Consider the following 13,720-nt stretch of genomic DNA (forward strand, 5'->3'; position numbering starts at 1 on the left):
CACATTCTCTGTTGAAATAAATACAATAATATTTAAAATAATATTTGAATATAATAATTCTGATGGTGGTTGTGGTAGTGTCAGGATCTAAACACTGATATTGTTTATATCAGTATGATGTGTTAGTTGACCACAGTAACTGATTAAAGCTACTTGTTTCAGCATACTTTTTTGTTTACGTATTTTCATACATGTCATGAAATATTGACCAGTGCCCGGTAAAATGAGAAAGAATTGATGCGGCTTTCTTTGCAGTTTGTGTTTGTTCTTCTAATCTTTTGAAGAACTTAAAACCAGTGAAATTTTCCCATTTCTTTTATTTCATTTGACTACTATGTAAAGGGAAACAATGTATTGCTGTTCTGGTTTGCTAAGTATAGTGTGGTTAAATGGAGAAAAATACTGGAAAGCTGTGCTGCAAATATTATTACTGTTTCTATTTACCCTCTTTGAAGCTTTTTTGAATATTTCACAGTCGTAATTGTTCTGCATCAGAATATTTAAGATAATCCACGCTTTGTTAATCATTTTTACTTCAACAGCTACAACAACAGCAACAACAGCAACACAAAACAGATAATAACTTTGTGTGGATGTCTTGTGTGATCCCATGATAAGCAGAGAGTCTTCCATGCAGTATATAGTCTTAAAGAGTGTATTATCGTAAAACACTACATCGTTAGGTATTGCTCAAAAAGAAACCTGGTAAAGGATGTTTGTGTATCTGTTTGTTATTTACGTACTCATGCTGTAGTGACAATGCCCATCAAACTTATGATAAGTATAATTAATGCTTTTCCCATCATATGACTCATTAATTTTTACAGTGATTTGAATAATGTCATAGAAATAAAAGAATACAGGCTCAGCATACTTTTTTTCAAGAAAATTGTTACTTAAGTTCCTTGTAGCATTTGCAAGAGTTTTTCATGTTATGTCAGATTATAAATGTCGATACATTTGCAACAGAATTGGTCTTGAATACCAATTCAAATGCAATGTTTACATGTTCTCATTTGTCTCTGTAATCTTTCACAGGTGATTCACTGTTGGCATCTCCAGTACCAGACTTTGACCACTTACCAGCGTCTTCACACACTCCACTGAAAGGCTTAACTAAAGGCCGAGCCCAGCGGCCTGGCAGAGTCAGACCAACCAGAGCGGCTGTTCTAGCACAGCAGACTGTTGAGGAAACTGAAAACCATGTCAATGCTGTGGACAGTAATGGAGAACAGAACTTGGATGTTGCCAAAGGTGTTGAATCATTCTTTGGAGCAAAGACTGTCATAGATCCCGATACAATCCGACCAGCTGCAGTTTCTCATGCCAGTGCAGGAAAACAACGGAGGTAAGTTCATTTACTCATCAACTTCCTGGTATATACATGCTACTACGATTATCAGAAAACACTGAACTGTTTACTCTGTATGTGAATTTGTACCTCCAATATGCTGTATGTCCATTGAGATCTGCTGATGTTGTCATCAGTATGTATGCTTGTCTGTATGTATGTCCATCCACTGCAGAAACTTGAGAACCACCATTCACTATTTAGTGTGAACATGTAAATGACAAAAGTGTGCAAATAAGTCTGGAAAATTTGAGAATGGTCTAAATAAAATAACTTGTAATTGTCATTATTCTTTTTGTTTTGTTTATTTTGTTTGTTTCTCAATACTGGTTATTTATTTTCCTCTAATAATAATGATTATTTGACTTGTTTTAACGTCAAATTGTTGTCAGTTTGCTTTGACATGTACCTGTAATCAAGGGAATGCTCTAATTTTAGATTTGTTCAGTGCAGCATTACATTTGCATTTCTAAATTTTTAATCATTTTTCCATTTGTCTGCAAAATCTTACACAAATCCATTCATCTTCAAATACACTTAAATTTGGTTTGTAGATTCCCAGTGATGATATGAAAGCATGAAGAGTGTTTCCAGGTTCCTTGTCCAATTTGATGATACTTTTATTTGCAAATCTTTGAGGCCACTTTTCTTGGTTTTGGTCAATCATCTACCTTTCTTAAATTTTTTGTCCAACGTGATAAAATTGGTTCAAGGGTATAAATCACTCAGATTTCTCGCAATACTCATGAAACAACTGCCATTTTTTCTATATTTTGTTCCAGAGACCAGCTCTGGAACTGTTAGTTTTTGCTCACTTTCCTTCTTTCTTTCTTTCTTTCTCTATTTCCGGTTTTACTACCATAGAACATGCTATACACAAATTTTACCTCAATTACCCAGAATGCATTGCGACACGCTTATGACGTCATCGCTCAGCTCGGACGGGTTTTACGGGCATTTCTTGTTTGTTTATTTATTTATTTTTTATTTGGCATTGCTCAACTATCATATTGCGTTCAGTTATTAATAATTCTAGCTTTCTTTCGCTTTGTTTTTTGTTGCTTTTTGATTTTATTTTTCTCTAAATACCCGCCGTACGTGGCGCTATACTGTTTCGCCCGAATGCTCATGAGACAACATGGCCGCGTTTCGATCGCTTCGCTCGCACACAGAGAGAAAATTAGCCTTTCCCTAAGTTTACAAGCGCGGCTGAGCACATCGTGTACCTAGGCGAGGTGGGTGTGCTCGAAAACGATGATCAATGCAAAATTTGGACTCAAAATCGGCTGTTTTGGCGGAGAAACTGGCCGACAGCCCTGCCATGCAGAGCTAGGATTCATAGTGAACGTACTGTCTGTCACGCACCGGCGCCGCATGCGTTGGCTGCACGTAAACGCAACTCAACTTTCCAAGATCAAACGGTCAGTATCTTGTGAAAACAGCGACATAGCAATGAAAATTGTTTTAGTCTGTGCTTTTAATCAAATGAAAATGCATGTGGCTCAATTTCAACGGCCTAGGTCCGATGTTTCCTCTCGTCTGATCATCGTCGTAATTCACACGCCTCTTTACGGCAACAACTCAGCGCTACCCGTCAACAGCCCAAGCGATTGATTTTTGCGTAGGTCAGCTGAGCGAAAATTATTGCTCTGGCTCGCGAGAATGTCGTCTGATAAACATTTCCGTGCGTTGTCGCCCCCGTATGTATCTGTTGCGTTTTTACCGTACATGTAGGCATTTGTAATCTGTGTACTGTAATTCCCCGGACTGCCTTGCTTTTAGTTGTATTATGGTGTTTACTTAGCCCTGCGCTGTGTGTTCCGCTACAGCTAATCACCCCGCTCTGCTCTGTGGTGAGCGGGGCGATTAGCTGTAGCGGAACCCACAGCATCGTACGCAGGGCTAGGTGTTTACTGCTATTAGCCCTGAATATTAAAATCTAAAGCACTCTTTCATTCTGCAGCTATCTTTGTCACACATTGTCTTGTTTCTTCCGCTGCTCTGGTCTCTGGAAACTTCGCTTTTGCTTGCAAATGCTTTCTAGTTTGTTGTTGAAACCGCTATTCACTCCCTTCTCCATCAGCTTTTAAATTTGGGTTGTGTTAAGATTGGGTGACTTCATTTAAATGTGTTCAAATTATTGTGAAATCTGCATATTAGAGCTTTTCTGTACTTTTGTGATTTTAGAAGGCAATATAACGTTTTAATTAGATGTATACTTAATATTGATTTGCCAGCATATGCCTGTAGTTCATCAGTACATACACTGATTATGTTCAAATAATGAAGCACAGTCAATGACTTTCATTTTCAATTATCTTTTTGTAAACTTACCCTTTAGTTTGTCAGAAGTCACTTCAAGTTTGATATCAGTGTGCTTCTGTGATTTGAATGTTAGGTTGACAAACCTTGATATATATTCAAAGGAACCCCCGTAAAATAATAGCATAAATTCAGTCAGCTTATATATCCATAAACCAAACCTTGTTACGTGCATTATTTGTTCAGTGTGGTATATATACTTTATTTTGTTGTACTTCCATTAAAGTAGGTAATGTTTAACAAATTAAATGTACCAGGGTATTTCATGGCTTTTGATTTCTGCCAGATCAGATCCCTGTGGTATTGATCGTTGTGTGACCTTTGACCTATATTGCTCCAAAGGTCTGCATAGTGCAAGTCAAGTGTTGAAATAGGAGTTTAGGTTAAATTTTTGAAGTGATTGTCTATTTGGACCACCATTAATATATTATAATGGTCTAAACTGAAGATACGGATCTGCAGTAATGCAATTATAACCAGAATATTTACAGGTAATGTTGACAAAGATTGGTTGGTTTCATTGTCCCTGTGTGTGATGGCACTTCCTCTGTTTGGCTTACATGTTTTACAGTGTAAGAGGTCACCCAATTCTTTGATAATTTTTTCACCAATTCCTTTTTTTGACATGGCATCTTACCTACTATCCTTTTTCTCATCTTACATTGACAGTATTTAATCTAATACACATTTTCACCCTGTCACTTTGTTTGACATTGTCAGTTCAAATGCTGTGACAGGCATTTACTGTTGAGCTGTGGGTTTCACTTGCCTTTGAAACCTAACTGATACCAAACTAGTAGGTACAAAATCAATCTTATTTTAAATGTCAGTAGACCTTTGTCATGTTGTCTTACATTTATCTGAATACAACACATGTCATTGCAATCCAAAACACAAAAAAGTGTGGAAGTTTCTTCATTTGCATAATTTATGAAAGCTCCTTTGTTCAATCTCACATCCATTGGTAACATAATGCCATACATTTGCAGATAGTGTCGTAAGTTTCAAGTTTATGGAACACACCATGACACTTGGTAATTGGACATGTGTCTTCACTGCACGGGCATGTACATACAGCATTTGATCTAGTCAGATTAAAATGTGTGACAGCTGGGTGCGGCCAAATTGACACTGCGAGCTGTTGACCTTTTCACTACAACACGGAAGTGTCTTGCATTCATCTTCCTAAAAAGGCAGTCTCTTTCTCATAATGTTAAATTTGTTGTGGCAGGACAGCCTTCAGGAACCCCAATTTCGGAACTATTGGTTTATTAAAATGACTTTTTTAATGTAAGACCATCTTTTATTGTGTGCCGTGCATAACATTTCAAGAAGCTTATGATTCCCTGTATTGGTAATCATTGTATAGAATTCTAATCAGAGCTCAGAAAAAGGTGGATAGTATGTCAGTCATGGTTGTACCAGTATGAAAATGCATGAAGAATTTTAAGTTTGTAAATAAACACTCAGCTTTATTGAAATGGACAGTTACTATAATTGTTTATAATATTTTAGTTGTTTTTGTCTTTAATTACAAGTTCCCTTTTTCCTTTTTACTTTTCTGAAATTATGTTGAAATACAAAATGTTAAAGCATTACAAAGACAATGCTGATGACATTACTTTGCAATTTTAAAATAAATCTTGTTTAGAGTCAAGGTCACTGTCAAACAAAAACATTGGACTTTTCACACAGATAGAATGTGGATATATTGGCAAGTAGGGTGAATACAATTAACTTTGATATAACCGTTATGAATAAAATCAAAATACTGATATATACCAGGAAAGTTACATCAAATGGAGGATTAACAAGCTACAGTGATCTCAAATGGTGGTCAGAAACAGTGACTTCTTGACCTCACCTTTGACATATTTTCCCTGAGATCTGTCATATAGGAAATATAGCATTGATAACAAATTATTGCTCTCTTCACCTTTGAACTCTAACCTTTCCTGTATCAAGATGACTATGCAATGTTTAACTTGTCCACTTCCGCTCAGAAGGTAAAACATGATATAAACAGGAAAACTGACATTAAAAATGACAAAACAAGCAGACTTATTATGACAGTCTAACTCTGTTAATACTCACAATTTCTCTTTGTTTCATGCTTTATTTGGATGTCGTCATGGTAAATATCTTCAATAATCCAATAACTTTGAAATGAGTAAAACCATGGATCAAATCATAATCCCATTGTTTTTCAGAGCAGCCAGTCATGATGTTGATAAAATCTCACAGCTTTGTCACATTGAAGGATGCAAAATACAGTTATTGGATTTAAGAATGTTTGCAATCTAGAGTCACACAAGAATTGATCCCATCGGAATATACACTTTGTTCCCAAAATCTAGGCATTTGAAAAATACAGAAATAGCAGCACTAGATAAATAACCAGCTGTGCGTGTGCGACTTTCTTGTTACAAGCAATGTATTTTATGCATGATATCTAGATGCATCAAATCTACAAAGCTGAAAGATTTAAATTTTATGATATTCATCGTTAACAAACATGCTTCAACTTTCATCAATTGCTAACGTACCCTAGATACAGTGTTTATGTCAGTCATAGTGGTCCCTGGCAACCTTTGAGCAGAGTTCCGATTACCGCCTCCCTTGAACAGGGAAGTCTTTGTTTTTGATAGAAAGCAATTTTTCTTTCAACAGAAGTTGTTGACAGAAAGGTTATACAAGAGCAATACACTTCATCCCTGAAACATACATGTACACAATAGTTACAATTGTGCTACTATTTAGCCATTCTGGAGTAAACAACAACAAGAACATCAACAACAACAATAATAATAAAAAGTGACAACAGTTTATTCATTTCATTTCAACAGCCAGAGGAATATAACCAAAGACACTAGTTACAATATACAGAGTGATAAAATGTGTCTAAAAATAGACAAAACAATTGCAAACAGAGCAATAAAGACAGTTCAAATGGTGTAATGGTGTATCTCTATGAAGCCTTACCAGTCTGAGAGTAGATTTCTCAGACTCAGCAACGTAACACCAATTCAATAAATTCAATGAAACAGTCTCTGCTGTACAATCGGTAAAGTGATTATTCGTGCCAAAAGTCAAATTCCACTCAAATCTCTTCATTATCTTTCAGTGCATATCGTGTTGAGGTTTTTTAGTCCAATTTTAGATGGTGGCATTTGCACTGAGATGTGCCTGTACCAGTATGTATTTCATGAAATTGCTGAAAATGTGTCCACTGGTTCAACATAGCTGTAATGGTTGTAAACCAACATGAAACAAAATTGATAAATAATAGTTTCCCCTTTTTCAGAAAAAAAAACTGTTCGTTCCCCTTACACAAACATAGCAGGTTATTGAATAAGGAATCTCTTTTACACATTTGGCGTTTTTATGGTGTCATAATGTCTTTTGTGTGACATTGTAGCAATGTGTAATTCTAGCTCAATATCAACCAAAGTGCATGTTAACTGCCATTTGCTGCTATTATATGGCATTATCAGCTTCAAGATCAGTCAACAGTTTTAATCTTCTGTACAAGTATGTATGTATACATGTATGCACATATACGTGTATGTCTGTCTGTCTGTCTATCTGTCTACAAAAATTTGAAAACCACTGCATGTGTTGAGTATCTGGATTAGAAATGCATCATGGGTTGAAGATGGGATCTCTTTCCAATATGAATGCGATAGTCTCGGACAACTACATTAATATTTGGTACATAGCGGTATAGTCCTTGGGATGCTTGTAGTAAATTGTATTCAGTGTAAATTTGCAAATGTAAACCCTTAGAAATATTCTGTCAATTTTCATGAAAAATCTTATTCTCTGAAACCAGATTGCCGTGAAACTTGGTTCGTGTTCGGTTTCATTCAAGTTTAATTTCTTCTGTTGACAAAATTTTCATAATTCATATAAATATTGTTGGCAAATTGTGTACATTTTTGTCAAAGTATCTGCTGTTTTTTCTCAAACAACTTGTCCAATAGCTTTAAAGTTTGGTTTGTATCTTCAAAAACTCAAATTGATTGAAATTTGCTGATTTATATTTTTGAATGCCGCTGTTCTCACTTTGTAGAAAACGTCTTCTGCATGTATACCTTGTATAAATCAGTAGATTCCATCATATCAGTGTATCTACCCATTTAACAATAATCAGTCCATCATCCAACGGGCATTAGCCCAATTACAGGATGGGGTACCCATAACCCACTACCCCAATGGAGCACTGAGGAGTAAATTGCCTTGCTTAGTGGTACAACACCGTGCTGGAGTCTCAAACTCACCATCCTCTGACAGTGAGTCTGTTACTCTGGCTCTACCAGGTCTTGAACTCACCATCCTCTGACAGTGAGTCAGTTACCCTAACCACTGGTCCATGGTGCGTCAGATCTATGTTTCACACATCCCTAGTATGCTGGGAATGTGAGAACACCAGTGTGCGATGGATTTGTTCTCACACTACATGTTGTCGCACTTGCAAAATATAGTTTTGTGTGATGAATACTCATTGGTCCTTTGCTATCCCCACACCTGAGCCGTGTGTATTATTTGATGAATGGGCAGTCATGTACTATAAAACCAGAACTATTGCACAGGCAGATGACATGCTTCAAAGTGAATTGGTTTTTTGCAAACCCTTTTATCGAGAATGGCCAAAGCATGATGGCATTTGACTATTTTGACCGATACATTGCCAAATTATGTATACTTGTACTTAGTGCTGTCTGAGTAGTGAGAAGAAAACTTTCATCAGTATAAACATGTCTAATAAAGCATTATATTGTGACTGGATTTGGATATGTTTCTTGAAGGGGCATGATATAAATCAAAGAAAACTATTGATGAAAAGGTGTTTTCTACAATCAAATACGATAATTACAATTTGTTCAAGTATTGAACGAACGAAAAATAATTCCACAGGCCCATGGGCTGAGACTGAATGTCTCACACTTGTTGGGGAATTTCTGTCTCATACGAGATAGAGAAGGAAATTCCCCACCTTGTATGAGATATTCCATCTCAATCCATTGGGGGTGTGGAATTCTGTTAATCTACTCCTCATTGGTCAATTCCCATCAAATGGGAACAGAGTGCAATTGATACTATTGTTTTACCTTGTGAATTCTAGTTCAAGCCCTAGTTCATCTGAGACTGAAAAGAAAAAAGCAAAGAAAGAAAAAAAGGATAAAAAAGGCAAAGATCAGAAAGATGTGGACAAGAAAGATAAAGTCAAAGACGACAAGAAAACGAAGAAAGCCAAAGAGAAAAAAGATGACAACAAGAAAAGGTATCTTTTTAAAAGTTAACTAGGCACTTCATTGTGTAAAGGAGTAAAAGTTTAGTCATCTTTGCTATTTTCATGCTAACCTAGATGTCAGTGTCTTCAACAATCCAATATTTTTTTCAGTATTTACAAAGATGATGTTTCTCAGGACTTAATGGATTCTACATAGTATTTTTGTAACATTCAACATAAGAAGTTGTATTCTGAAAGATCAACAACCACTTACCAAATCATACAATTTTTAATAACACTTTCTTTTCAGAAGTTGTGTTAAATTGTAGTATTTGTATGTTGTACTGTTTTATCATCTCTTTGTAAAGTTCTCTGACAATATACACTGGCATTTGTACTCTAACACATCTTCCAACTAAAATACCTGCTGACAGACAATGTTTGTTACCTTCCTATCTAACCTATAGAGGGCGCCATGGTGCATCATCTGTCTGTTCCCTTCATCTACCTTCCTTGACAATGCACTTGTCTCACTTTGAGCCTTGGCAATGCACTAGTCTCACTTTAATAATATACAGGAGATTTATCAACAGTAAAATATTTCTACATGGATCACAACGATGACAGAAAAGCAAGCATTATTTACAAGGAATCGTGAATTTTGCTATGTCCTACTTGGTTGAATTAACAATAAAGAAGATAATAATAATAGTAAATTAAAATTAATAAAGCACGCCATATACAAAAAAAAAACTGCCCATAGATACAATACAGCAAAGTCTTTACATCTTACATGAATGATTTGTAAGCCTGAGTGTGCAAATGAGTTTTCATTCCTTGTTTAAAACTATCAATTGATGTAGACTCTTTGATTTGCTGTGAGACAATTCCATAGCCTTATTGTAATGAATCCAATGTCTGACATGTAAAAATCAGTACTATAGTATGAACAATGTGCTAAAGGCAATGTATTGGAAGCAAATCCTAATTTTACGTTTTTTTCAAAATTTATGTTTTAAAAAAAACGAGTTTAAGAAAAGAGTAAGTCTTGCTTTATATATATATATATTTGTTGTTTTAGTTACAACAGAAAATGCAAACAAAAACATTTCATGTTTAGAAGATTATAAGAAGATTAAGATGTTCTTCAAAAGTTACAATAAAATTGTATCTATTTTTACTTGTCATGCAAATTCTTTATGTTAGGTGTTGTCCAAATCCTAACATTGATATGTTGCATTCTATCACTAGAGCTATTCATAGCTTCCAAATGAATCAGTCATATACTGCTTGTTGCGATATATTTGATCTGAAAAAAGAGAAATTTGTTTTCTTAGTTGATGGAAACCATAGTCTTCAATATTCAGCCTATGACAAGCCGCTACTATTGTTTTGGCACCAGTTGGCACTGACCTTTTCAAAGATATTCAAAGGCAAATGTGTGTAACTAAGCAACCAGATTATTGAAATGTGAAAGAGACGTCTACAATACATATTTGTATCAGTTTTGGAAACTCTTCAGATACATTTTGTTTGTATGTGAAATTTCAGTGCATAAATTTGAAACACATACTTTTGTGTTGAATGCGAATATGTGATACTGTATGGTTGTTTTCACAGTTTAAAACAGTCAATTTGTTAGTCTGTCTGTGCTCAATGTAGCAGTGCTTTCCATGTGGCAATACTTAACCAAGATAAAGATGAACTTCATTTTTTGTTTACATTTTTAGTCATTTAATTTTTCCATTTATGTATCTGTGTATGACATGTCAGTCAGACTGATACCAAAGCTTGTCAATAAAGAGTATTCTACAAATCTTTAATCCCTTGATTTCTATACCGACCCATCCTGTCACAACTTACCCACAGTTCCATGGCTTCATCACATGACAGAAAGCACCCATTTCAAATTACATTGCATTCACAATATCTGTAAACATTAATCTCCTTTATGTGCCCCAACATTTATAATGTGATAATACTTATCATGGTGTGTTTTCTTAAACCTTCATTTCCAGTATTTCAAGTTTTTTCTCCACTAAAATAAGTAGTATCATGCAAAAACAGCCCACATCACGAGATAAGTCACCGAGTAGTAAGAAAGAAAAAGAGAAATCAAAACGTGCGGCAGCAGAAAAAGAAAAGCAAAAATCAGAGGAGAGTCTGAATATCTATGAGGAAATTGCTGAAGAAAGTACAAATCAAGGTAATTGATGAAACAGACATGAAAGTGTTCATGACAACCATGGTGTTGATAACATGCAAAGAATCCAGTCTTGTGATGAAAAACATTTGTCAATTTTATTCATGAAATCTATTAGATTCACAGAAAATTTCAGTTTGCCAAACTTAATGATTACAATCATTTAACCTTGACAAACTCATACTGGTATTCTTAAATCAGTTTGATGATAAGTTACAAAGATTTTGCTACAGTGTTCCTGGCAGTCCCATTTCACTTGTTGATTATTCTGTAGAACCTTGGACCATATGTATGATTGAACTATAGGCTCGGCAAACTTGATTGAAAACACAGAGAGCCCTCAATTGGTTCTGGCGTTTAAACTTTTGTATTCTGTGATTTCCATGGTCTGTTAATTCATTTATCCATGAGGGCTCTCTGCTATCAGCTTAGTTTCACAGATTAACAAAATTGTATTAACACCATTGTACAGGTGTGAAATATTTGCATCACTGTGAAAGAAATGTGGCGTAATTCTCTTTATCAACAAAGATCCAGTGACGTTGTCCTGCTGTATCCTATTGCATAGCTATTCATACCTGAGTCTCACTTCCCCCTGACGTGTTACTTTAAAGGAGGTCAAAGGTCATCACCATGGTTTTGAATGTATATCTGATGCCCAGGCCAGTTACAAATGCTTCTGTTAATAAAGTTGACATTAACAAGTCATTGTTGTCAGTTTGAAAATTGGAAGAGTTCCTGCATATCGTATCAACTACTTAGTTCTTCAAAAATGTCCGTAAACATATTCAAAAATGTCCAACAGATGTGATCTGTCATGTACAGGGTTCCGCTTCAGTGATCTATAGGGTACAACCCACTGAGTGTTACTGTGTTGAAGTACCCATTGTTATTTAAATATGTTGCAATGACAACTATTTGCTACCAAGTAACAACCATTGAGGTAATCAATAAGCAGTGCAAAGGTCTAATGTTCTTTGAGCTGAACCACAGAAGAATTTCCCAGACTTTGTAGATTTTGCAGGAAGTTGGAATAATCAAAGTTTGAAACACATTTCCTCCTTAAAAAACTGTCAGTGACTCTAATGAATTATGTTCTCTGTATCCTAGAGTTACCAAGGAAACAAGAACCCACAGTTGCTAAGACTGAGAAAATTGAACCTGCACCAAGAAAGTCCAGGAAATCTGAAATAAAGGAATCTCCTGCCGGCAGTGAAACGCAAACTCATCGTGAAGATAAAAAAGAAAGTACAAAAACTCCAAATGAGACGGATGACGGAAATAAAGATGAGAAAAACGATGAGGAAGGAAAGGAAGCGACAGCCAAGAAACCAATGGGTGTTCCCATGTTTGGAGCCCCAATGGGTCAAGGATTTCTGGCAGAAATGAAATTGAAACAAAGAAAGTCAGCTGATAAATTGGTAAGTATGGTTTAGTGGACATTGATGGTTATCACATATTGCAGAGTTTATGATTCAGCAGCTTCAGTGTGGGCACACAGTTAATGTAGCTGACAATGAGATGCTAATGATATGCGTAGTTAACAAGTTTAAGGTCTCCTCTACTAACTTTCAGTTGGTTGTTCACTTTCTACTATTTTTATAGTATTTTATACAAAGTCACAGACTTATTTTACCTGTAAGTTAAAATTGATAGTGATTTTGTAGCTCATTCTTTACTATTTTGGACACTATTTGATAGCTAGTATCAGACAATTTGTGTTTGTGTCCGCGACATAGATGATCTGCCTTAGTGTGCCATATGGCTTATCTTGTACAGCTTAGTGTGCTATGTGGCTTATCTGTTGTACAGCTTTAGTGATTTCCTTTGGTATGCACTCTGTACAGAATGATAACAAATTATTATCTGACAGAGCAGTCTACAAAGATGATTTATATGTGAAAACTCTAAAACTACCATGAAAAAAGCATTTATGACTTTGTTCCCATAATTTGAACCCACAGTAAAATCAAAAGCTCTCTCACAGGTTAATCAGTACTTTTTCCAATATTTGGAAATCAATGCTAATGAAATGATTTTATCTTCAAAATCTTTATTTATCAAATTTTGCTTGTTAATATGATTATGCAAAGCCACAAATTTGTGATAGTGGTCCAACCCAATCATAGGAATCATAAGCTCATATATGAAATTTGATGATGAAAATCTAAATCTCTCCAGGAAACAAAGGGTTCGCAAACAAAACCAAAAATCATGCATGTTATTTTCAAGCTAAAATATAATTTAACCAGATGAGATCTGAAAATGCCCCTGTGTTGCAGTATATGAAGTGTGTGCAGTCTTCCTGTACTAAAAATTTTCAGTTTTATTTTTGCCTGAAAATAAACCCATGTCTTGTTATTGTCAACATTACTAGCAAAGATCATCAGATTTGATAGAGTCATTCTGGAGATCCAAATATTTTGGAAATTAGATCAATATGCAAATTGACACACTACCACAGTATATCTTTCACTTCATTCATGTGTTGTTGTTGTTTCCAATCTCTATATCAGGGTTTGTCAAATTTGTCATGGTAACCTGTAATATATTGATTGAAAATATCATCAAATATATGACTTGCTAATTTGCATGTAAATTAACATGTTAC

The 13,720-nt window shown here is 35.3% G+C and overlaps 1 protein-coding gene across 4 annotated transcripts in view; it reads left to right on the plus strand.

Annotated features, from left to right (window-relative positions):
• LOC139148486 (F-actin-uncapping protein LRRC16A-like) overlaps positions 1–13,720 on the plus strand; it is a 98,081-nt gene that overhangs the window by 69,147 nt on the left and 15,214 nt on the right. For all 4 annotated transcript variants that reach the window (XM_070719959.1, XM_070719958.1, XM_070719961.1 and 1 more), the window contains exons 27-30: positions 1,039–1,348; positions 8,799–8,957; positions 10,925–11,112; positions 12,220–12,530. In XM_070719959.1, the coding sequence (XP_070576060.1) occupies positions 1,039–1,348; positions 8,799–8,957; positions 10,925–11,112; positions 12,220–12,530 (968 nt within the window). The remainder of the gene's footprint in view (positions 1–1,038; positions 1,349–8,798; positions 8,958–10,924; positions 11,113–12,219; positions 12,531–13,720) is intronic.

This window comes from Ptychodera flava, chromosome 13 (assembly GCF_041260155.1).
Source record: "Ptychodera flava strain L36383 chromosome 13, AS_Pfla_20210202, whole genome shotgun sequence".
Lineage (NCBI taxonomy): Eukaryota > Metazoa > Hemichordata > Enteropneusta > Ptychoderidae > Ptychodera > Ptychodera flava.